At 51.2% G+C, this 24,244-nt stretch overlaps 8 protein-coding genes across 8 annotated transcripts; 3 read left to right on the top strand and 5 right to left on the bottom strand.

The window, feature by feature from the left end:
- Positions 1 to 1,088: 1,088 nt before the first annotated feature.
- Positions 1,089 to 2,276, bottom strand: Triagg1_2537 (uncharacterized protein; the record flags this gene model as incomplete). The annotated part of the gene is made up of 2 exons (XM_062896729.1): positions 1,089 to 1,897; positions 1,994 to 2,276. The coding sequence occupies 2 exons, from the start codon at positions 2,274 to 2,276 to the stop codon at positions 1,089 to 1,091; spliced, it is 1,092 nt and encodes a 363-aa protein (XP_062758749.1).
- Positions 2,277 to 3,564: 1,288 nt separating this feature from the next.
- Triagg1_2538 (uncharacterized protein) lies at positions 3,565 to 4,693 on the top strand (the record flags this gene model as incomplete). The annotated part of the gene is made up of 2 exons (XM_062896730.1): positions 3,565 to 3,675; positions 3,752 to 4,693. The coding sequence occupies 2 exons, from the start codon at positions 3,565 to 3,567 to the stop codon at positions 4,691 to 4,693; spliced, it is 1,053 nt and encodes a 350-aa protein (XP_062758750.1).
- A 1,159-nt stretch (positions 4,694 to 5,852) lies between these two features.
- On the bottom strand, positions 5,853 to 8,817 carry Triagg1_2539 (uncharacterized protein; the record flags this gene model as incomplete). The annotated part of the gene is made up of 3 exons (XM_062896732.1): positions 5,853 to 6,084; positions 6,201 to 8,617; positions 8,701 to 8,817. The coding sequence occupies 3 exons, from the start codon at positions 8,815 to 8,817 to the stop codon at positions 5,853 to 5,855; spliced, it is 2,766 nt and encodes a 921-aa protein (XP_062758751.1).
- Positions 8,818 to 10,483: 1,666 nt separating this feature from the next.
- Positions 10,484 to 11,180, bottom strand: Triagg1_2540 (uncharacterized protein; the record flags this gene model as incomplete). The annotated part of the gene is made up of 3 exons (XM_062896733.1): positions 10,484 to 10,607; positions 10,703 to 11,073; positions 11,139 to 11,180. The coding sequence occupies 3 exons, from the start codon at positions 11,178 to 11,180 to the stop codon at positions 10,484 to 10,486; spliced, it is 537 nt and encodes a 178-aa protein (XP_062758752.1).
- Positions 11,181 to 12,190: 1,010 nt separating this feature from the next.
- Triagg1_2541 (uncharacterized protein) lies at positions 12,191 to 13,546 on the top strand (the record flags this gene model as incomplete). Its single annotated transcript, XM_062896734.1, has 2 exons — positions 12,191 to 12,340; positions 12,404 to 13,546. The coding sequence occupies 2 exons, from the start codon at positions 12,191 to 12,193 to the stop codon at positions 13,544 to 13,546; spliced, it is 1,293 nt and encodes a 430-aa protein (XP_062758753.1).
- Positions 13,547 to 14,062: 516 nt separating this feature from the next.
- Positions 14,063 to 15,848, top strand: Triagg1_2542 (uncharacterized protein; the record flags this gene model as incomplete). Its single annotated transcript, XM_062896735.1, has 3 exons — positions 14,063 to 14,391; positions 14,496 to 14,799; positions 15,045 to 15,848. The coding sequence occupies 3 exons, from the start codon at positions 14,063 to 14,065 to the stop codon at positions 15,846 to 15,848; spliced, it is 1,437 nt and encodes a 478-aa protein (XP_062758754.1).
- A 1,284-nt stretch (positions 15,849 to 17,132) lies between these two features.
- Positions 17,133 to 18,785, bottom strand: Triagg1_2543 (CAZyme family GH132; the record flags this gene model as incomplete). Its single annotated transcript, XM_062896736.1, has 3 exons — positions 17,133 to 18,054; positions 18,125 to 18,357; positions 18,426 to 18,785. The coding sequence occupies 3 exons, from the start codon at positions 18,783 to 18,785 to the stop codon at positions 17,133 to 17,135; spliced, it is 1,515 nt and encodes a 504-aa protein (XP_062758755.1).
- A 2,361-nt stretch (positions 18,786 to 21,146) lies between these two features.
- Triagg1_2544 (uncharacterized protein) lies at positions 21,147 to 23,597 on the bottom strand (the record flags this gene model as incomplete). The annotated part of the gene is made up of 3 exons (XM_062896737.1): positions 21,147 to 23,377; positions 23,428 to 23,488; positions 23,550 to 23,597. 3 exons carry the CDS (start codon positions 23,595 to 23,597, stop codon positions 21,147 to 21,149), a joined length of 2,340 nt encoding a protein of 779 aa, XP_062758756.1.
- Between the last annotated feature and the right edge of the window lie 647 nt (positions 23,598 to 24,244).

Here is a 24,244-nt window from a genome sequence, read left to right on the forward strand (position 1 = left end):
CACCAGCCTCTCTCCCTTGAATGCGACGCCCAGCCTTGCGCCCTTGCAACCCCCCCTAAGCGCCGTAGGATTTGGTCTTGTATAGGAACCGGGTGTATGAGCAGAGAAATGCAAATCTTTCGAGTGAACAACCCGTAAAATATGCGCGGCCTCGCAAGGAATTGATATGCCACCGCCGGCCGCAAAATCGCACCGAAATTGATGGGGTCGTCGGCTATAAAGGATTCTTCATTCCGGGGCGTCAAAGGAAGATATAAAGAGGGGGGGCGAAGGCGGGCAATTGAATATAATCACTGCAGAGCGGCTTCGAGCAAACGGATTCCAAGAAAATGAAGGGATGAAGCAATGCTGGAGGAAAAGAATTGAGGTTGAGAAATGAGAGGCTTAAACGCGACAGAGAGTCAGTTGTCGTTAGCAGTAAAGCATGCTAACTGCACCCCCTGAAGCAGCGTTGTTGCGTGCTAGACACACTCCGGCTTATCTCACATGATCACGTGAGTGATACCAGCACCTGGGACTTACATTGCAGTGTCTCACTGCTAAGAAAGGGGTGGAATGTGTTGTCTAGATGGTGTTTCTGTGTGTTACAGGCAAAGATCGTGCTCTTTGCTGATGCAGAGAATTGCTGCAGGGCGTTGTGGTATAAAAAAAAGGCTGTCGGTTGTCTGCCTTAGTAGGTAGTGATGACCCCCAGTTGTATCACACCAGCGATGTATGAAGATGATCCTCCAAAGTTCAGACAGTACCTAATGGAGATTCTTTGCGATGTGCGAAGCCTAAACATGGCCAGCTCCGGGTTCAAGATGAGTCCCAAGACAGACGTCGTACGTTGGGCGAGATTCAATCTACCGAGTCCAATTATGGATGTTCAAGCCATCCCTACGGCACAGCACGACACTAATCTTCAACGATATGTATGCAGCCTGCAAGGCTCCCGATAAGCGAGAAATGGCGCATAGCAAACAACCAAGCAAGGCTAATCTGCAGAATCTATCTCTCTCCGCAATTAACAAAGGTTCCATGGCGATGCAGTGAAGATGAAGCTCGGGAATCACTAAATCAAGTATATCGCTGCACGGCAATTGCCTTTATTCAATGCCTCTCCACCCCTCGAATCCGTCTCCCCTAAAGCTCCATACCACAACATAGTGCCCGGCAAGTAGTTGCCACTCTTCGACTTCATCAAGTCCTTCAAGCCTGTCAACTCTCTCCTTCTCTTCGGCATCCACCCACTTGCTCCACAAGCGATCAATCGTCAATTGACGGGTGGTCTCAAACCCTATTCGCTTAAGCCGAGCCGCTTCGTCTGCTTCGTTTCTGCGGCGCTCGAGGCTAGGCATGTGAATATTCCGCGCTGCCAAGTTTGATACCATGGTATCACTAAATGGATCTCCAAGGTGGATCGGCTCGTAGATTACGACGGAAATATTGGGTATCCGAGACGAGAAATACTCAAGCACACCCTCTGATTCCTCCTGAGAGAGATAGCAGAGACAGCATTCCGAGAGGATGAGAGTAGGGACGTCGGTGCGAAGCCCGGGTAGGATTTCGGTAGCCGCAGGTGATAACCGGCGGATATCTAGCCCGTGGCAGAAATACTCTCCATTCAACGGCTGGCTTGACCAGCTACCTGTGTCCTGTTGACCTGTTGATCGATTCGTCAACACGCTGGCCAAAGGCGGCACTGCCTCAACTGTCTTGAGCTTCTTGGCACTTGTTACTGAGAAGTCAATCTCATGATAGACCAGCTTTGGACGGCTTTGTTGACTAAAGAGCCGGAAAGGCCTAGTATCAGTGCCAGCGCCCAGAGATACTATCTGCCTCGTGACTTCTCCCTCAGTTCTTGCAAGAAACGCGCGAACGAGGTTATCTATAGCTGTTGTACGCGTATATGTTCCTGTAGCGGGATGTGAGCCACGAAATTATTCCAATCAAAAGAGAAGATGTGAAGCGAAGAGGGCTTCGGCCAAGTAAGAGCTGCTGGGACACCCACCTCTGTTGATGATGGGGAATCGTCTTGCCGGCGGACCATCAAAAGCAGATACAAAATACCGCGCATATGGATCGCTCAGATAGCCCGTGTCGACGGCACTCAACCTCGACACGGCGGCATCCGTATCGGTTCCCTGGATGACCGCATCATGTGCCTGGCCGCGAGGAGCACGAGATTCCGCGCCGGCTCCAGAACCTCCGCGTCCTTGCCCCCGGCCTCGGCTTCGGCCCCGACCGCCTCTGGCCCGGAGAGAGAGAAGATTGGGGATGGATGGCGCTGACATTGAATTGGAATTGCAGTCTCAGGGCATGTCGGAAGCTTGGAGTCTCAAGGGGATTGGATATAAAGGCGATGAGTAAAGAGAGGTACCAGGTACTTGCTCCTATAGGAGGTACTATATGTAACTGCTCACTCTGAGTTTCGTGGAAAGTACATCGATTCGAAATCCTAGTACCGAGTGACAGGTGAAGATGCCGCCCCACTTCAGCTCTTTTGCAAGGGAAGTGGCGGGGCATCTCGTCGTCAGCGCCTGCCGCGTGAATCGCCAGCGCTAACAAAGGAAAGAATCACGCACGACATTGCCTGCCCAAGTACGAGCAAGGCCAAACATCAATTCTTTATCTTTGTTCGTGCTTTTCTTCATTTCTATCCTCTTCCATGTTTTCGGCACTTTGAGAACTTCTGACAGCTCGCCAATATTGATTGACTCCAGTTGGCAATATGGCGCCTGAAACTGCCGCTGACTTTTCTTCTTTTTCACATCTTCTCCATTTTCTCAATCGCTTCATTACTGCAAAAGAGCTTACCCACTTACATAGGCAGCGCTTGCCGGACACCGAGAGACGCTGACTCGCCAACGCTCAATTCACGACACCAAAATTCCGCGGATGCACGGGTCGACTCATTCCAACCGCGATGCAGCAGCTGTTGAACAAAGGATTTGTTGCATAAAATGTTCACGAGACAACATGATGCAATGTACTCGTACCTCATCCACACCATGGCAGTTGAGACGCAATCTCATGCAAGTTCCACGCCAGCACTGGGCTCTGCAAGCGATGTGATTCGCGCGCGCTGGTAAGAAATAATTCAACAGCGCTGCTTCGGGTAAAGGCCGTTGTTTGGCGCCCCTCGATACTACAGTAGCTTATTGTCCCGAAGCAGAAATGGCCGAAAGGCACGAGCAAGCGAAAGCTTTTGCCGCGTCTCCCAATAGCCCGGGGCTTATCAACTAATGGGTGTACACGAGCTTGTCGAAACAGGATGGGCTTCCCGCGGTGGAGGGCAGTGCTGCCTAGTTGTAGGCCGTTTGAACTGGGGTGACCCCTTCCTGACAGCCCACCGAGAATCTGGTTTGCCTCCATTATAAAGCGTCTTGTTTTCCCCCAACCATCAGCGCGAATTGAACCTTCTTTAGCCTCGCTCCTTTGTACTCTTTGGAACTTGCGAAACAAAGCAAAAGTCCATCGCGTGTGGCCATCGTGACGCTTTTCTTGTCAGCGCATCCGTCTCTCGTTTGAAAGTCTTCACTTCGCCCATAGCCCGACGGTTCCGTTTCGCCATCCATCACCATGGCTTGGACAGTCTATGAAGGAGGAGAACAGGTGGACTTCAGCATGCCTGCATGGGGCTGGCCTCTGATTCTTGTCAACGTCCTCATTCTGCTACCTATTTCCCTCCTGGTAGGTTTCCCCTCCACCGTCGAAATCGACATGATTGACATCGACGTCATGTCCACTAACCTTGATGTACCTGTAGGTCAACTACACCCTGTTCCACATTTACCCCGTCTTCACCATTATTGAAGATGAGAATCCTCCTGCCTACGAACCCCTTCCTAGCAACGGAGGCAACGATGAGGAGGCTACTGTTGGCTCTACGGCCAAGCCTACTGATGGCGCCGCCCGAACAGTGACTTCTTCTCTTCGATCCATCAACCGACTTCTGACCTCGCATGGTGGTTTCAGGGCCAACTTGCGTGGATTCATGTGTGCCCTTACCCAGAGCGTCCTCACGGGCATCGTCGCCTCCATCTTCTCTTGGGGACCTGTCAAGCCCTTTGCCGAACTCCTGGCCTCCTTGGTCCTGGTTCAGTTTGCAACTGCCTGGGTTCACATTGTCATTTCGCACCCCTCTCCTCGGAGGTTTTGGCGCCGCCTGCCTCCTTTCAAGCGCGCCTTTGATGCTACCTGGAAGGCCATCGTGATTTACTGGGCCGCAACTCAGGTACACAAGTGGATTCCCTACCTGCTTGCTGTCCTCATTGGCTTCGATGCCCCGACTCTCGACAACTTGAAGAAGTCCAGCGGTGCCTCCGACGCTCTTCGTGACGGCGACATTTCCTATGTGATCAAGGCTACGGTGTACATCTTCCTCAGCACAATGCTGTACGTCGTCGTAATCATCCCCGCCCGCGTTGTCGTCGTCCGCATTCAGGCTTCGCTCCTGCCCGAGGACGAAGACCCCATCATCCCCTTCGACCGGTCCTTCGAAGGCAAGGTTGAGCCCGCGGTTGTTGGTGGACGTGGCTACGCCACCATTACCGATGCTTGGTCTACCTTTTCCAAGGCCGCCTGGCGACGAGTGGTTATCCTATACGCCAAGATTGTGGGCATCTTCGCTTTTGTTTCTCTTTTGTCCTGGGTCATTATTATCCCTACCTGCCTTGCCATTATCAAGGCTGGCACAAAGAGCACCTAAATGCTCGCTCTACAACACAATGACTCTCATGATGATGCCTGTTAAATGGGAGTGGCTATCCATCACTCAAAGTTGGCTATTTGCCAGCGACTGCACGGGGTTCAAGTGTCGAAATAGGCTGCGAAGGAAAGTCTTTTGTTTATAGGCACTGCGCGGTATTTACTTACCTACTATACTTATAGTAGGTAGTAGATACCCAGCTCCCCAAGTATCTGCTACTGTCACTATTTTCCGCGACTATGTATTGCTATTTTCATCTATCTAGTATCTGCTATTATAGCCATATTCCTCTAGTACTTGGTATTATCACTAGCTTTAATTTGAGACATGAGATACTGAATAGCAAATCGGGGGCGCTGAATAGCTACTCCCTTAAGATGCATGCTGCGAGTTTTCAGATGGAGCCCATTTCGGTCGTCCCATTCAAGTGAACAATACACAAGATTGCAGAGTTTGCCTGGAGCAGGTAGCAGACGCACTCACAAATATTTACATGGTGGCTCGTCATAAACAAGATTCTGATTTGTATCTCATGTAGTTTAACTCTTTACTCTTTCATGCGTGACATCTTTATCATATATAACCCTCCCCAACCGCGTAACTCCAACTATAGATGACTCTCTACCTGCCCTACGGCCCGTTTTCTCTCTTTGCTCTTGATTCATTTCCATCTCTGTCTTTTGTTTGCTCATTCATTGCATTTGTGTCTCGGTCTCTCAGTCAAATACACAACCGTTCAAAAGTCATAAAAAACCAGAATCCAACAATCGTCATTCGTTGCTCTTGATCTCGCCACAATGTATATAGCGCGGACACATGCCCCCCCTCTTCATCATCATCCTCGCTTCACCTTTTTTTGGTTCAATTGTGCTTTTTTTTCCTTACTTTCAAAATGCAGACAAGGGAGAGGGGGTGGAAGAAATAGCAAGACATATCAAAAGATACAAAGCAAAGGAGGAAATCAAAAGCGGAAAAAGCCTTAACCAGCAAAGTCAGCACGGCATATGCGTGAGAAGGAAGAGGGATAAAAAGAGAAGAAAGGGGGTGAAAGCGAGGGGGGGAATGATGGGGTGGGTAGATATGGAAGGTTCCAAGTGTGTAAAACCGCCTCTAGTGTACTCATAACGCCGCCCGGAGAAAGCAAAAGCGCGCAGGAAATCTACGACTTATTGAAGAACCAACTACCGCGCTTGCTGCTGGTGGGAGTCCCATCACCACCTTGGATCGTGGGAGTCGCAGGGGCATCGCCGCCGCCGCCACGGAGAGGCTTGGCAATGCGGCTGCCAGCATTGGAGAAGCTGAAGCCGCCGCCGGCACCACCGAGGCCACGGGTGCTGCCAGCTTTGGCAGCCTCGAGGCGCTCCTTGACGGAGGCAAGCTGGACCTCGAACCTAGTTTAAAGGAGTCTAGGTCAGCATCAAGCTTTTTCAAGCATGTTTTACTCGTAATACCATGTTGATGTACTGTCATGGGCAATGAAAAAAGGGGGGAGCTCGGTGATACATACTTGTGATTGGCCGTTGCCATCTTCTCCTGACTGTCTTGCAGCAGACTCTCCAGGCTCTGGATCCGCTCGTTTCTCGCAATGAGCTTGCGCTCTGCAATAGCAACCTCCTTCTTCAAGGAAGAATTCTGCTCAACCAGCTGGCGCTGAACTTGGGTGAGTTGTTCCAAATTCCGCTCCAAAAAGGCCATCTTCTTCTGCTGGGCCCGGTTGTTGGAAGATCGCAGCACGTTGTTGTACTGCTCGCGGGTCTCATCGAGGGAAATCTCCAACTCGACAACGCGCTCGCAGCGGTTTTGCAAGTCTCGCATGAGACTCTTCTTCATGACGTCGAATTCTGCAATCTGCTGTTGAACAGTCTTGCCGTTTGCCATGGAAGCGGTGCCGCCAGACTTGACACGCTGCTGAAGCTCCTCGATGAGGGTCTTCATCCTTGCGTTTTCTGACGCCTTCTGGTTGAGGTCGGCCTTGAGCTCCTCGACGAGCTGCTCCTGAGACTTCTCGCGCTTGGCGTAGGTAGCCTCCAGTCGCGCCTTGACCTCTTCGACATCGGATTCGCTAAGGCCGCGAGCCAACACATCCTCATATTCCTGCTGCAAAGCCTCTAATCTGGCTTCGAGCTCCTGTCTCCGTCGGGCGTCCAAGTCGTTGGACGATCCGCTATACATGGACAGCTCTGCTTGCCTCACGATGCCTTGCGTTTCGACCATCTTTGCTCGGAGCAGCTTAAACTCGTCTGGGGCGATGTGGTCGCCAATTGTGCTCTGTTCGAGCAGAGCATCAATGTGCTTGATGGTCTCAGCGATGGATTTCTCGTTGTCGCTGAATACATCAGTTCCAAGCTCGAAGCCGGCCATCATCTTGGCCATCTTCTCTGCCTTCTTCTTTTCCTTTTCATCAAGAGCTGCGCCCGTGTCCTTGGCGCTCATTTTGGCGTCAAGCAGCTGCTGCTTTATGTCGTCCAACTCAGTGGTGAGCTCTGAGTTGGCTTCCTTGAGAGCGTCCATGGTGATGAGGGCCTCTTTGCCCTCAAAATTTAGTCTCTCGAGTTGCATCTTGAATTCATTAACTTCTGTCGTAAGCTTCTCATTCTCCTTGCCCATTTTGCTGTCGTGCTCCTTCAAGTAGGAGAGCTCCTCTTTGGTCTCGCGAAGCAGCTTCTCGGCGGCTGCAGCTTGCGATTCTTTCTCTGAAATTTGATCCTGAAGCTCATTTTCACGGCGCAGGAACTCTTCCCGTTCGTCCTTCTCCAGTGTTATGCTAGGAGTACCAGCACGGTCAGAGGCAATGGGAGTCTCGGAGCGGCTCTCTGTAAGCCGTGAGGGAGTCGAGGGTCGCGGCGCCCTTGCCTCAGCCTTGGCTGCAGAAACTCCATCGGCGATCGGCTGAACCCACTTGTCCTTGGGCACAGCCTCTCCAGCTCGCCACAGGTGAACCTCGCCCTCGAGGTTGGAAATATAGGACTCGAAGTTGGTAACTTGGCCCTGGGCCTTCTTGAGCAGGGCTTTGAGCTCGGCGGGACTGAGCTCGGCGTTGACCTTGGCCTTGTTTTTGATGGACTTTGCTCTGGTACCGAATCTTAGCGTTCCCAGGGTTTCAGCATCGTTATAACTACTAGGAGAGCAGTTGATGATGAGAGTGGTTCGACTGTTACCACCCAGAGATTCTTGCAGGATACGGGTCAACTTGGAGTCTCGGTAAGGTACGTAGTGAGATTTGCCATCGGTCAGGGCGTTGATGACCATTCCCAAGGCACTCAAACTTTTGTTGATCTTTTTGGCTTCCTCAAGAGTCTGGCCGCTGGCGCCAGTCTTGCCAACCTTTTCACTACCGGCCAAATCGACCAAGAATAGCTGACCGCTCTTGGCCGAACCAGACTCGACGTTCTTCTGGGTGATGGTGATGACGAAGATGGAGTGGGATCGGGAAGACTCTGCGTTCATGTTGGTGGCAGAGACCATTCGAGCGTTTCCTCCTCTCCTCATCACCTCATACACCTCTTGGACGCTGGAGACGTAGATTTCCAGGAGACCTTTGACGTAGATACCACGGTTCTTCTCCTCATGAATAGGGAGGTTGTCATTCTGCGGAGCCAGCAGATCACGAATCTTCTCCATGTAAATCTCCATGTAGCTGACCCGCACGGTGTATTCGATGGTGCTAGGGCTAGACATGATGCTGGCAAATATTTGCTCGACAATGCGCGGGATAACACCCCTCTGCTCGGCATCATCAATGTTGCTTCCCATCATGGTGTATGATTTACCAGCACCAGTCTGGCCGTAGGCAAAGACAGTACCGTTGTAGCCATTAAGAATATCGTCGACGGTGGGACGAATGGAATAGTCGAAGATGTCTTGCTGTTTACATGACATGTCAAAGATTCGGTCAAAGGTGAAGGAGCCCTGCGCCTCTTTGGACTATGTGAATCATGGCGACGGTCAGCAACAAACTCTCCATATCATGAACACTACAGTGAGCACAAGGGTGGAGTGTAATATACATCAAGAGTACAGGTGTCGTCCGAGGTGAAGCTGACGATAGGCTTGCCGCCCGATTCGATTTCGATCCGGTTCTGAGGCCGGAATCGGGCGACGACTTTGATGGTGTTGTTCGACATGATGGGCAGATGGCGTTAGGATATCGATATCAAGAAAAGTTGTTGACCATGGGCGAAGAGAAGCGACCGTTGAGCTGCCGGTTGAGCCACGCAGAGGCGACGGTATCTCGAAGGGGGGGCTTCTCTCTCTTCACCCAAATGGCGGGCTCTGGTGTTTCGCCCTCCCAGGAGGGTAAAAGAAGAGAGAGAGGGGCTGGAGAGGAGAAACAAAAACAGAACAGATGGTTGATCCCAACCGAAGCTGCGTGAGACAAAAGAATCAGAAACACCGCCGCAGGATCGGTGTCAAGGAAGGAAAGAAAAAGAAAGGAAACCCCCAAGAACAAGACACGAAGTTCTAGGGAGGATGCAAAAGCAGCGGTCTGGGAGGGACTGGCGGGGAGGGGCCCAAAAGCTCAGAGTTCCAATGTTTGGGAGGTGACAAGCGCGCTAAGAACAGCCGCCCGCGTGGTGGTTGGAAGTGCCCTGGGGGCTAGAGGGGAGGGGCTGGAGATCAGACGCCTAGAGGGCTGTTACAGCGCAGTGCAAGCGCTGGACATGCGCCCTAAACATCTTCAAGTGCCACTAAAAACTACCCGCCAATACTCCGTAGCTTTTTTAGGCCAGGCACCAAATACCTATGCTTACTAACCTAAGTGCAAGTGCTACAAAGGAGGTACCTCTTTGCTTCTATCGACCTACAAAGGTACGAAGCACTTTACGTCGTATTGATTCTATATTTCATGCCTGAATGTCGATTTTGATGTGTTTTGTTTTGTTTCGTTTCGTGTTGTTCTTCCACTGAACGGCCGCTTTTCGTCTCAATGGAAACGACAAAGGCAATTCAGAAAGATTAGAGGGGGAAAAAAACCGCCGAGCTCGCCAGGGGCTGCGCTGGGTACCACTGCATAGAAGTCCACCGAGCTGGTATCATTTCAGTCTTGGCGCGCGACGATGTATTATAGACGATATTTTGCAATGGATTCGAATTACCACCATCGACTCTTCGGCAGGATTTAGTAGTATCTGTGCTTTTGTGCCTGACAGTGAATGCGGACGCTGGCAGTGGATTGCATGTAGGCCCAACGGGGTCCCAATTGGGCTCGTGAACTGCCGGATCGCAGAGCAGCGGACTGGCTAACTGATACCCGATATCTCGATGCCCTCGCAAAAGCCACAGTTCGGTCAATAGAAGCTCGGTCAATAGAATCTCAATAACTCGGTTGAGGTCTTCTTCACGTACAACTTGACAAACTTGTAGAAACGGGGCAGATAGGGGATGACAAGGGGGGTGGATCAGTACTTGGGTATGGCATCCCTCATAGGAAGCCTAACATGGACCAGAAACATTTGGCATTCCGCTGCGCCGAAATCACTGTTTGGTTATCCCCGTTAGAGTGGTGATGATGACAAAAACAAACGCTTGAGCCCTAGGTAGAAGATAACAAAACATGATACGAGAACACTCGTCCCCCTTCCTTGGTATAACCAGTTGAATCTCGTGCACCAAAACGCCTGCAATGAATCCTTCCCTTCTTCTTGCTGGGAGCCCAATCTTCTAGATGTGCCACCAAGATGATGAGGGCTAGCTCCAAGTTTCCCTTCAGATATCCTGAAACAGAGAGACGGCTGTCTAGACGCCGCCTATCCGTATGCCCTCGTCATTCCAGCGTTATCATGAGCCCTTTTAGTCTTCCCAACTTCTCTCAACAGTCTCTCGTACGCGCTTAGTATACTCCTTTCGGTTGTCTTTGTATAGGTTCGAAGCCTCCACGTTCGCTGGTGAGCCGGTGTTGGGGTCGTTTAGTAGACTGCAGAAGAAGAGAAGTTATCCAGGTCAGCGAATGAGCCATCGAAGCAAGAGTAGGCGGTTAGGGATTCGCTCCCACAGCAGATATTTGCATACCTTTGAATGCTGGTCAGAACGGCAGCGACATCGTACGTTGGGCTCCATCGATTTTGTAAAATATCCAAGCACAACTCGCCGGTGGCGTAAACGTTGGGGTGGAACATCTGGCTGATGAACTTGACCTGAGGAGGCTTGTTGGGGTATTGTTCTTCAAACTGCATGACGAGCCGGAATGTTCCATCTTCAAATGGTGTGTCGGCTGGCCCTATAATGACGGCATTCCTGTACAGCGAGGGCGATGAGACATGGTTAGCAATCGAACCTTGCATGTTCTTGGTGGTGGAGGTGTGAGGGGCAACGAACCAGGTCATGACATTGTCGGGAATGGGAGATGCTGAAACTCCGGCAGGCGGATCGGTCTGCATACGCTGAAATTATCATTAGAAACTTCAAAGAAGCCAGAAGAGATCCCATCCGGCCTATGTAGACAAACCTTGAAGTCGCGCATCAACCGGCGTCGGGCAGCTGTCGACATGGCTATCGACAAGGGGCCTGATTAGGAATCGAGTAGAGCGAGTTGGCTAGAAGTAGAAGTAACGGTATTTGTTCCTGCAGTTCGATTTTCGGACGACAAGTATCGGCTGTTGTAAGCAAAAGAGTTGAATGAAGCAAAGACGAGATTGACAAAAATCCCGACAAGTCTTTTTCTCGGTGCTGTGGAAGAAGTCGAGCCAAAGATCGGAACCCGCTCACGAGTCAAAGAGCGTGATAGCGGCACTAGCAGCTAATGGCCAGCGCTTGACAGCCCGCCGGTTCAGGCGAATCGGCGTCAGGGTACGAGCCAATAGCGGGGTGAGAAATAAAAGATTAGTCATGGTCATGTGACAGCGCATCAGCGTCGCGAAAGACGTGGATGAAGGCAATGTGGCGATGGTGGAGCGACGCCACAGCCTGGACTGGTCTGGCAGGCTGGCAAGGCTGGTTACGGCGATATTATTCGTCCAAAGGTTGCCGGATTGATAACGTATGTAGCCTCGGGTTGATGACGTGAGTGCGGCTTAAGAAGAAGCGGGAGTGTAAAAGACGGAGGAGGCTCAAGAGATGATTAGAAAACATTGAGCCATCTGCTGAATCATGTTGGACGTAGACCCGAGTAATATAGTAGTGACTCGGGAGTAATGCTGTAGCACTCACACTGCCTCGGAATAATACAAAACCCCCTTCCCCGGCTTTTTTCACCCCCCGCATCAAGTATCGATTCTGACGCTGTCACCTGCAATCCCAGCTTAAACGCTCGGCTGATTCTCTCCCCGCTCTAAGCCGAAGCGTACCGAAACGGCCCAGAAGCTCCTCTCTCTGCGCCTCTTCTACCGACAAGCCGTATAAAAAACAAAAAAACAGATATAGCCCGACTGCTTCTACTCATCTTCCAAACACCTTTTGATTGGCCTTTTTTTTTTTCTTTTGATACCCTCACTACATATAGTTCTTCTCTTTCTTCGCTTCTTCTCCTCTTACTTGTGCAACTTCGCAGCTCCGTCCACAATGCCCGAGGCTCAGCTTAGAACAGCCAGGCGGCTCGGTCAGCTGGCCAGCCAAATGAAATCGGCTCGCCACTTCTCAACCGGCGCTGTCATGAGAAAGGAAATTCAGGAGGCGTACATTCTCAGTGCTGCGCGAACACCAACCGCAAAGGTACGTTGCTGAGAGGCTCGCATATACTGGTTTAGAATCATGCTAACAATTGCGCTTATCCAGTTCAACGGCTCATTCACCACCGTGCCCGCTCCCCAGCTCGGCGCTACCGCCATCAAAGCCGCCCTCGAAAAGTCAAAGGTTCCGATAGAAAAGATCTCTGATGTGTACATGGGCAACGTACTTGGAGGAGGAATGGGCCAGGCGCCCGCCCGACAGGCCGCCATCTTCGCCGGCCTCCCTACGTCCATCGAGGCCATCACCATCAACAAGGTGTGCTCTTCTGGCCTCAAGGCTGTCGCTTTTGCGGCGCAAAACATTCAGCTAGGCCTGGCTGAGGCCCAGATTGCCGGTGGCATGGAGAGCATGACCCGGGTCCCATACTATCTGCCACGTGCGAGCGGCCTGCCTGCTTTCGGCAATGTTACTTTTGAGGACGGACTGATCAAGGATGGTCTGACCGATGTCTACAACAAATTCCACATGGGCAACTGTGCAGAGAACACGGCCAAGGTTCACAACATCTCTCGAGAGCAGCAGGATGAATTCGCCATCCAGTCATACAAGAACGCTCAAAAGGCCTGGGCCGAGAAGGCGTTTGCTGATGAGATTACCCCCGTCGCCGTCAAGAACAAGAAAGGAGAGGTCATCGTTGAGGCGGACGAGGGCTACCTCGACGTCAAGATTGAGAAGGTCCCAACCTTGAAGCCCGCATTTGTTCGCGACGGAACTGGCACAGTTACCGCTGCCAACTCGTCGACCCTGAACGACGGTGCCAGTGCTCTGGTCCTGGGCAACAAGACCATTGCACAGCAGTACGGATCCGGCTCTCGCGTCCTAGCGAGGATTGTCTCCCACGCTGACGCTGCGGTCGACCCCATTGACTTCCCAGTCGCTCCCGCAAAGGCCATCCCCATCGCTCTGGAGCGTGCCGGCATCACCAAGGATCAGGTCGCCATTTGGGAGATCAACGAGGCCTTTGCAGGCGTTGTTCTGGCCAACAAGAAGATTCTTGGCATCGAGAATGCCCGTGTCAACCCTCTTGGAGGCGGCATTTCCCTCGGCCACGCCCTAGGCAGCTCCGGATCACGAATTCTCACAACGCTGCTGCACCAGCTGAAGCCTGGCGAGTATGGTGTTGCGGCAATCTGCAACGGAGGAGGCGCTGCCACAGCCATGGTTGTGCAGCGAATTGAATCCGTCTAAACTAAAGGGAAAAAACAAGCCAAAAGGGAAATAAACACAAACACGTATATACTTTGAACTAAGAGAAAATGTAGTGGGCATGTACCTATATTCAGTTAGCAATGGCCATGTAATTTTAGAGTAATGAAGCATTCATTTGTTCAATATTCGACTGGATTTCTTACTTGAAATTGCCAAGGTTATCACCATTGAATAATAGCGAGTACCTATCTAGAGATATAAACAGTTTGTTTAGGTCAATGAGCCGCAATAGTTGATTCAGGAAAAGGGCTGCTTGTCACTGCTCAAGAGCTCAAGACATCAGCCACGCGCGCCACAGCTATAGTACCTAAGTATGATAGTACCGCCACATCCAGCCCGACGCCACACCGTCTTCAACACCAGCCTCACTCCCACTCATTCAACGCGACTCTCGCCCGTCCTCCTTCTCTCACTCACTCTCACTAATTCCAAACCTCTGTTGGCCTCCAAAGGACAAAATATTTATATAATATATCCTTCTCAACACCACAAGTCATGTCTCTAGTCACCCAATTTCTCTCTCAGATTCAGCAACAAGTCCGCAACCAGCAAGGCGATCAGCTCCGGTCATGGCTTCAAGTAGAGCCGGAATCGCCAAAACAATATCACGATCTAGCGAACGAGCTTCGCGCCAGATTTAGCCGCCAGGACGCCATTGACAAGGTCGTTGAAGATGCCCTGCCGCAGCAGGACGATCTGCCCGAAGGTCAGGCCACGGCTTGGCCAGGATTGTTGGCTTTTTTGAAGGATTACTTGACCTATTGGCGAGATGTCAATTTTGCAGACTTGTTGGGGGCCCATCAGCTTCTCAGTGGACTAGTCAAGTGAGTGTTTTCAGCCATTGAGTGCCATTGACAGTCACAACCTAGAGAAACACGCGGTTTGAAGCTTGAAGAATATGTCTCTTTATGCTGACAAAGTCTGATAGCTCTTGTTCTACTGCATTCGCACATCCTACCTATGGCTCAATGCTCCTCCAAGTCAGCATGTCTCTCTCAGAGACACTTGCCCGCCTTACCATGAATCTCAACCGCCGGCCTGATCTGACTCGTCGGCTTCGCGTTGTGGACGACGACAACCGCAAGTCTGTTGCCGAATCTTCTGCTGAGATCATTCAAAAGATATTTACGACTTGCTTGACCGACCGGTCAGGAACCCGGACCAGCAAGCCAGAGGGAAAGCGAGTTGGCATCTACATGTTTGCCAACCTCGTGCTAAAGCTTCTCTTCGCAGTATGCCTCCCTTTATCCCGAGTCTCTCTCCATATTGTAGCCGGCAACACCATTCTCTAACCACAGAATTCACTGTTTAATAGTGCCGAAGAACTCAACTAGCGAAAATGATATTTGTTAACATCGAAACCATATCGCCTCCGCTCTCACTTTATCCTGCGGCTCAGCGCGTCACTTTTCTCTATTATCTCGGCCGTTTTAATTTCTCCAATCAACATTATCACCGCGCTGCGTTATGTCTGCAGGAGGCATACTTACAAACTCCCCCTCAACTGGTCTCTCATCGCTCCAACATTCTCACTTACCTCATTCCCTCGAACCTTCTTCTTGGGCGATTCCCTTCAACCACACTCCTATCACGGCCCGAGGCTCAATCGTTGAAACCCATCTTTCTCCCAATGTGCATGGCCATTCGCTCCGGGAACTTTGTGCAGTTCCAGTCCCATCTTGCCGCTCACGAACCGTGGCTGTTCGAAAAGGGTCTCCTTTTGCCACTCTCCAACCGCCTTCGACCACTCCTCTGGAGGAGTCTCAGCCGAAAGACATTCCTCTTGACATACGTCCCCCCACAGGATGCCACCTCCCGCAAAGCAGCAACACTCGACCTCTCCCATCTCCTCGCCGTGGCCACCTACGTTCAGCGCCGCCTTGAAGGCTGGCTGCCCGGCAATCCAACCGCACACGGCCGGCCGTCGCAGGCCAACCCTCTCTTCATGCAAGCCCTCAAAAACACCGTCCAGTCTTCTGCCGAAACGACTCTTGCCCCTCCCCCGGGCGGCCCCAGGAAGCTCCGCCCCAACGAGGGGCTCATATGGGGTAACGCACTGGTCACGTACGAAGATATAGAGATGACAGTGGCCACTCTTGTCCAGCAGGGCTTTATGCATGGATTCGTTGCGCATAGCCAGGGCCGGTTTGCCATTATCGGAGCAAAGGCAAAGGGCAGCCCTGTCCTAGCAGGCTGGCCAAACGTTTGGCTGACTATTAAGGAAAGGAGGCACGAAGACGACTTTGACTTGGACCAAGTTCCCGGCTGGGTGACGTTGTGAGTGTGAGAGTGAGAGAAGGTCAAGTACGCATGATATTAGTTATATTAGGGCAATACAAGTTTAGATGGGAGAAGGCAACGCATCCTTGATAAGGTGGTGCTAACTACCGGCGCTACCCCATAGCATGCATGGTGTTCGTTTATTAGAAGCTAATTACTCCATAGAAGAAAACGAAATGATACCCCCCTAAACCGTCAAATATCGCTAATTGTGATTCAAGTTTGAGACTTTCAAGGCAGACGCATTGAGAATATAAGCACACAAAGCCTCACATTTCAAGGTTGTCTCAGTTACGTTGCTCCTCTACACATGTCAATTCACCACAGGCTACATTCAAGAAACGTAAAATTCATAAGCCACGCCTATTTCTGTCTTTATCCTATTCATCCTAAGCTCCTTTTTTTGGGGTTGTTTATGTTTGATAAGTGAGGTAATTATAAAACCCCCAACTCATCCAAATACATGTAGTTGGCACGCGCATTAAATCAACAAAGCAAAAAAAGGCAAAACTGACAAAAAACCACTTCAAAACCTTTCCCCCCTTTGGACATACATCATAAATGTTTGACAGGTAAAAAAAAAATTGTAAAAAAAGAATCGCTCGCCTTTTCCCCCTCCCTTCCTCTTTTTCTTGATCCCTGTCCTCCGATTTCGTAAAAAGCTTTCTCTTTAACCGCTGAAGAGGGGTATCGACGACAAAAGAAGGCAAATCAAAAACAAAAAAATGTGGTAAAGAGAAAAAATATGGTAATAAAAAATCATAATGGATAAAATATGCCACCGTATTTTTGGCATTGTAAAAAAAAATTAGGAGGAAATCTCCTGAAGAAAAGAAAAGGGGAAGGGGAGGATATTTGGAGATTGGGCATGCTCCCTTATAGCGGACACACCAACCTCCAATTTCTCCAAAGACAATAAACACTATCGCCGACAGGGCATATTGGCTTATATGTAAAGCATATAATAAGCGTTATGTAAATAAAAGTAGAGCCATATACAGATACGGCGGCATAAAATATCAGGGGGGGAAAGTGTGCGACGAGGGGGAGGGGGGATCAAACGGCCCAAAATATGCGAAGCGAAAGAGAGAGAGAGAGAGAGAGAGATGGTGAGAGAAACTCGCGTCAAAGTGATATAAAGTCTAGAGCAGCATATGAACCAAAAAAAAATATGTAAGCTGCCGCTGACAAAAGATGACATGGACACTGAAGTAGACGTGAGAATACATTGTCTGCCAGAGATACAATCAACGAGGCTGCCTTGCCATTAATTCTTCTTCTTTTTTTAAAGGAAACAAGCTGCGGCAACAAAGGCAACGATTAGGCCTGCAAAGGCGGTGCTACCTTGCTGGCGGCCAGCCTCACCCTTCTTAGTAGTCGTGGTAACCGGAGCAGAGTCGGCCTGGGTCTGGGACGGCTCGGAGGAGGGGGCTGAGGTCGTCTGGTGAGACGAGGTGCCGTTCTCGTGGAACATGCCGGGCTTCACAGAGGCATGTGCGCGAGTTTGAGAAGCGGTTGAGGAAGTCTTGCCGCTGGTAGCAGTGGTAGAAGCAGCCTCGGTCGTGGAGGAAGCGTCGGTGGTCTGTGTCGTTGACTCTGCGGCCGTGGTGGTTGATGAAGCGGCTGCAGTGGTGGATGTAACCTCGGTCGAAGAAGGAGACGCGGTGGTGGAAACCTCGGTAGATGACGGCTGGGCGGTGGTGGTGGTTGAAGTAGCCTTCTCGGCCTGCTGGGCGAAGCCGCCGGCCTTGAGTCCGTGGGGAGTGGAGCTGGGCTGGGCCGAAGAAGAAGAAGAAGAAGATCCGGAATCAGAGTCATCACCGCCGGAGGAGCCAGAGCTGCCATCAACGTTGAATGCCACAATGTTGGCAGTGCCGCCCTTGGGGACGGTAACGACGCAGAAAGCGGCGTTGCCGGCACCGACGGAGGATTCGTTGCTCTCGACGCTGCCGTCGGCGTTGGGCGAAATCTCACAGGGCAGTCCGTTGCAGTCGCTGTCGGGGCACTCGATCTTGACACCAAAGGTGGGCAGGGTGCTCTTCAGGGCAGAGTCTTGCCAGATGGGGTTCCATCCCAGCTTGACAAAGGTGTTCCCGTTGCTGTCAGTGTTAGCGCCAGCAACGTAGGGGCTCCAGTTGCCCACGGGCTTGGATGAGACACCCCAAACACAATCGGCAACGGTGCTTCCGGGAGGGTTGATGTAGTAGCTACACAGAGGAGGTTAGCAAACACTGTGGGCGTGGGATGCGAAACACAAGGTTGTGCGGGATCACTTACTGAGCCGCCGTTGAACACCAGTAGCTTGTATCGGGAACAGCAATGGTGGCCGAGGATGTGACAAGAGTTGGGATAAGCATGGCCTCGTTACCAGGCAGGACAGTCTGGCACCACGACATGGGTTCACCACATTCATTGACAGCTACGACAGAGCCAGTACCTTCAACACAGTTTGGCTTGTTAGGGAAAGGCTTTTGAATCGTGCCATCGTCGTCACAGTACAATCCTCCGTTCTAATGCTGTCAGCGGCTGAAACCGGCGATGTAGGTCATTGTCTCTTATTGTAGTTCTAAGAACTTACCATGGATAACGGGTACGAGTATGAAGAATCGGGATCCCATTGAGCCATAACCATGCCGGGCTTGCAAGCAATTGGGCAGTAGTGACCCGGCTTGCAAGGCTGATCCGGGCTCATAGCCCAGCCAGCATTCTCAGCATCAGGCGTGATAGCAACCAAGTTGGGATCGTCCGTCGGGAACGCGCATTGTCCTCGCTTGACAATAGAGTTGGCGTCCTCGACGGTGTGAGGAGAGCGCAGGTGGGTGTGCTTCTTATTGGGAAGCTGGTGAAACCTCCTGTGTGACGAGGCGACGGTGCCGGCTGGCAGTGAGAGGAGCACAACGGCCGACGCGAGGGCGGCCTGGACGTCTGTAACCTTCATGGCGTCGCGTGAAAACGAGGGTGTGAAATCGATTAGTGATTACTGGCGCGAGAGTGAGAGAGTGAGTGAGAGCGCGAGTGCGACGCTCGATTCGAATGTTTCGAACAAACGAGAACAAGTGAGAGTCGTGTCACAAAACAAGCAGGCAAAGAGCGACAGAGGCGAACGGGCAAAAAGAAGAGCTCGTCCACACAAAACACGACACGACACGAAACGACACGGCGCAAAAACGAATAAAAGAGAGAGACGGCGGTGACGGTCGAGAAGTTCTATGAAAAGAGAGTGAGATGGGCCCGCGGACGAGCAGGGCGACAATGGGCTAGTAAAGGAAGGGATTGACTGTAGTTAGTTCGAAAAAAGACACAGACTGCTACGATACATTACATGCTACTGTACGCCAGGCACAGGCTTCATGGCTAATAATGCCTCGACCGCTTTGCTGAAGATGGGCTGTGATGCCGGGCCTCGCTCTGTGGATCCGTGGGATGAGCGCGTCGAAATTAAACAAGCCGTGAGCCAATCAGGGGGCGGCTTGCTTCTCCCCTGGGAAACCGTCGACCAATCCAGCCACTTGGCCAGGGCCAAAGGAAATTAAGGCCCTCCTAGTGTGAGATACGTATCGAACGCTGCATTAACTGCAACGGGAACGAATGCCATAATCATACAAGTAATCCGCCTCGAGGGCCTGTCGAGGCAGTGTCCAGTCAGTCAGTCTGTCTGTCTGTCTGTGTTGCGGTGTTGGAGCGCAGACGAGTCGGTTCAACAAGCCAGAACAACAAAAGTGCTGCTCTCGGTGCTAACCGTTGATGGTGCGGAGCAAGTCCTGGAAGTACCTAGTAGCAGCAGTCTGTAGTCGTAGTCTGTAGTCATAGTCGCAGTAGCAACAACGGCATTGAACCCCTAGCTGACCTCGGCGTGTTTGTTGGCGCCGTCTTCTCAGAGAAGGGAACATAGCCAGTGCCCCTGATGATGCCCCGAGTTGAGCGTACCAGTATCAACATGATTGGATGTCTGCCGTTTGTCGGGGCCACCGCAGCCATTCTCTACCTGTAGTCGGACATATCGCACAAGCAACGTCGCCGCAGTAAAATCACAACTGACAGGCGAGGAGAAGAAATTGATCGACGACACCAAAGGCGAGATTTGGCGGCACGCTCCGAATCGCTGCGTCTTTGCTGATCTCGCCCCCCAACCGACCGACTTTCACCGTTATTATTGCCTGTAAGACAGCTGAGGCTGACGGTGTCACCCCACGAATACTAATTAGAAAGAATTAGACCCGAGGGGAGATTCCCCAACCGTCTCCTTGCTGCTAACACGACTCAGAAAACAAACCGTCGCTTGCTGGTGGCGTTCGCCAATTTCAATCTTGAGACGGTTCAAAACCAAAATCTGCTGAAACAAGTCTTGCTTCTAAACATCTTTTTCTTTTCCCCTGCTGGTAGAGAGGATGTGGCGGTCGAGCTGGCTCTCCCTAGAAGCCAAGCTAGCTGGGGTTTGGACATGGGGCACTCCTTTTTTCCGCACGGGGTTGCAAGGGAGAGAAATTTTGTGTAAACGACGTGCTCCACTCAACACGAGCATGAACGCCCACGAGCTGTCATTACTGTACAAGCTGGACACAAGTTCTCCGTTCTTGTCCAGAGACAGCCAAGCATGAAAAAAGCTAGGCTCAATCCAGTTCTTGAGCAGCAGAGTGTTGCCTGGCTCCAACCCTGGCGAGGCCCGTCTGTGCTTTGCAAGGAGTGCATGTTGAGCGAGGGGAGTGCTTGTCCGTAATCCAGTGAGAGTCTGGCGGGTTCTGGAAGAGAATGCCGTCTTACTCCGTGCTCCATCTCCATCTCCATCTTCATCCCCATCTCCGTGCCCTGTGCTCTGTGAAATCTCCAAATCTCGCTCATCGCCGCGATATCATCAGCTCCGCCAGCAGCTACCGCCGATGGCTGTGCCAAGGTAAGGAACAGTGATGAGATGTGATTTCTTCTAGGTATCTTTATACTCGCAGTACGGAGTAGTTATCCCGGTCCCCAATAAAAAATGGCATCATGCGAGGTTTCATCTGCTCGTCTCTTGTGCTGCCGTCTAATCAAATCGCTTGCATCCTTGGCATTGAGGTGATCCATTAAACTCCAGTAAAATGGATCTTTTGAACCAGATATGCTCAAATCATCAAGCCAAGGGAATTGGTTTCCTCAGACTGCTTTGCATAGCGCTGTATGGTTATCATGAAAAGTGTTATATGACGCCTTTTCATGGGAAGAACATTTGTAAATCCCAGGCTTGCTTTTTAAGTTACATCGGTATACAGCAGTTTGATTGCGTTCGCGTTGGTCACAATGGCGTGCTTGCTTCAAAGGCCTTTCAGAGATCCTTTTCTCGATGGCCAACCACTCTTGCAAAGGAATCAAACGACATGGTCATAGAATGCCGGCCCGCGGTCTTGCTTCGTAGGTGCTCGTCATAGTTGAGCATCTCCTTGTAGGGGACCTTTGCTATTATCTCAACCATCCGAGCAGCGGATTTCTTGCCTCTCAGCGAAGTGATTGAGTCATAGGGATCCGGCGGCGCGTAAATTTTAGAGACATCGATCAACTCCTCGCTAGCAGACTCTGCAGAACGATCGTTGACTTCGAGGACATGACCACCCGCACCGGCTGTTATGTCATGCTGGACTGTTCCAGCGGCGGCCTCCGGGCAGGTAATGTGCGTCAACATGATGGGTTCTGAAATGCCAATCTGGCTTTTATCGAACGCATCCCTAAGAGCTGCTTGAACGGCAGCTTTGGCCGCACTACTGAAATGCCCTCCAGTTGGTGTCTCTAGCGCATCGCGAGACGTATCAAGAGTGATGTGGACTTGGCAGCCGTGTATCGGCGACGCGCGCCGAGGCCCCCTGGCCAACCCAGCTATGGCTCCGTTGAAGAGCTGTTGGCGTGCCTCATCCACATCAACAAGCACGGCGGTGGCCTCGCCCTCCATGGGAATATCTATCTGGACAATGTTGCCGTCTTTTTCAAGGCCGGCTTCCAGCAGATTTTCCTGTTCCCCAGCTTCTATCGGTCTGAGAGTAGCTGTGCAGGTAACCTTGCCTGGTCTGCCCGCAACTGGACGGTCAAACACTGTCTGCTGAGGAGAGGTCATGGTGGTGACACATTCCTTGTAGTCGACCTCGATAGGACCAAACTCGGCATCTATTTTATGCTTCTGCCTCATATTGTAGAGTGACACATCCAGGTGTAGCTTGCCCATACCCTGGATGGTGAATTGATCAGTTTTTGGATTTCTACTCCACCGAAGGCTTGGGTCTTCTCGAGACGCGCTCTCCAGAGCGACCTCTAATTGTTGTGCCGCCACATTCCCATATGGATCAACTTGTAAAAAGGCAACCGGTGGAGGAATCTCGGGAGGTCTGATCTGGATGTGTCGTAAATGCTCGGGGACAGTTTTGCCGCTCGCCATGGTGATCAACGTATCTCCAGTGCGAGCTTTCTTAAGTCCTCTCAGGGCTCCGATTTGACCAACAGAAAGCTCTTGAATATCTTCGGTCTTGGACGCAGATATTTGCAAGATGCCCATCGGTCGTTCTTGGATAAGCATGTGGGTGTTGAAGCTTGGAGCGTTGCGAGTAAGAGTTCCATGATAGACTCTCACAAAGCTGATGACGCCCTCCTTTGGGTGGTCAAACACTTTAAAGACAGATGCCACTGAGCCAACATTGGCATCCGCCGTGTTCTTGCCTTTTCCTTTCAGTGCTTCGCGAAGCTCGCTTTTCGTGCTTCCAATCCTGACTTCGGCGTCTGGACGTTGCGCTGGGTTAGGAAGATAGTCCGCGATGGCGTCCATGAGCGGCTCAACTCCAATATGACGAAAGCTGGAGCCAGCGAATACAGGTATGACACGGCCATCACCGCTTTTAATGCTTCTCCTTATGGCCTGCTTCAGTAAGGAAGCGGGGATATCTTCGTTTTCAGCCAAGAATTCGTCCATGACGGCCTCGTCAAAATCCGCAAGGCCCTCGACCAGACGCTGCCGCGCTACCTTTATCTCGGCCAATAACGATTGGTTTGAAGTCGAGAGTATCCCTTCGAGCTCGGCGGGCTCATATCGCATCTTTTGCCTTTCGGTCTTCCACCTGTACCCTACCCCATCGATGATATCGATTACTCCAACAAAGTCCTCCTTCTCCCACCACGGAATTTGGCAGACTAATGGCCATCCTTTGAGTCGAGAACCAATTTCCAAGACGGATTTTCTGAATGATGCGCCCTCACGGTCCAGCTTGTTGCAGTACACAATTCGCGGAACCTTGAACTCCTGGGCAGAGGCCCAGACTCGTTCTGTATGCGCTTCTACACCCTTGACAGAATCGATGATACAGACGGCTCCATCAAGGATTGGCAAACATCGATCGACTTCAAACCTGAAATCCTGGTGGCCAGGAGTATCAATGAGATTGATCGTCTTTGGGACTGTTCCAGGAGGGCAATCCTGTTGTAGTGGCCAGTGAAACGTTATTGCCGCTGATTGGATGGTGATTCCACGCTCCCGCTCAAGCTCAAGGAAATCGGTCACAGTGTTGCCGGAATCCACATCTAAGATTGTCAGCTGGGTTATTTCAGCCCTGGGCACGTTTGTTGCTCACCTCCCACTCGCTGGGTCACGCCACTATAGTAGAGCATGCGCTCAGTCGTCGTTGTTTTGCCCTACACGGTGGGTAAGCGTCGAGACCAGGATAGCTTGAGTACACAAAGCCGTAAGCCTTACAGCGTCAACGTGGGCGATGATGCCGATATTTCGAGTATTTTCAAGCATTGAGCTTATGCTTCTTGTGCCATTGCTGCTCCGGTAGAAGCGTCTCTTGAAACGAGACAAATCCGTCGCGGCCCTACAGCCTGATCTGGCGAGGCCACCGCATTGCCTCACTGAAGCTTGTCGACACAGCAACACGGCAATCATGGCGATTCAATATCGGAATATGGCACTGCAAGAAATGGCAGCAGTGGCAATTGCACCACAAACATCAGGACTGCACCCTCACAGCACTCAATATTGAGCGAGTCTTGATGAACGTGCAAGCCGTTTGAATGGCAATTTTAACTTTGAGAATTCTCGAAGCTCGGCCTGAAATTCTAGGTATCTCCATTCTAGCGAGAAGCTGCTATCAATCGATTCATTCATCTCGGCGGGGCTTGGAGGGGCTGCGCGTGCCTGCATGAACGTATCCCAAGGTATGCATCTATCGAGTTTTGTCAAGCTGTTCCGTTGGAGCGTAAGAAAAGCAGTCCTTTCAGCTTACTGCTGGAAATTCACTGGAGGTATATAGGAATGAAGATTCTTTGCTTTTATTGCTTTTCATTAGAGCATAATGTTGCCTTTTAATAACCATATGCAACATACAACATCTCGCTAGTCGACATGAGCTTATGAGAGTTCAACCTAAGCATACCACCGAACATCAT

Source organism: Trichoderma aggressivum (assembly GCF_033847375.1).
Source record: "Trichoderma aggressivum f. europaeum strain CBS 100526 chromosome Unknown scaffold_006, whole genome shotgun sequence".
NCBI classification, from domain to species: domain Eukaryota; kingdom Fungi; phylum Ascomycota; class Sordariomycetes; order Hypocreales; family Hypocreaceae; genus Trichoderma; species Trichoderma aggressivum.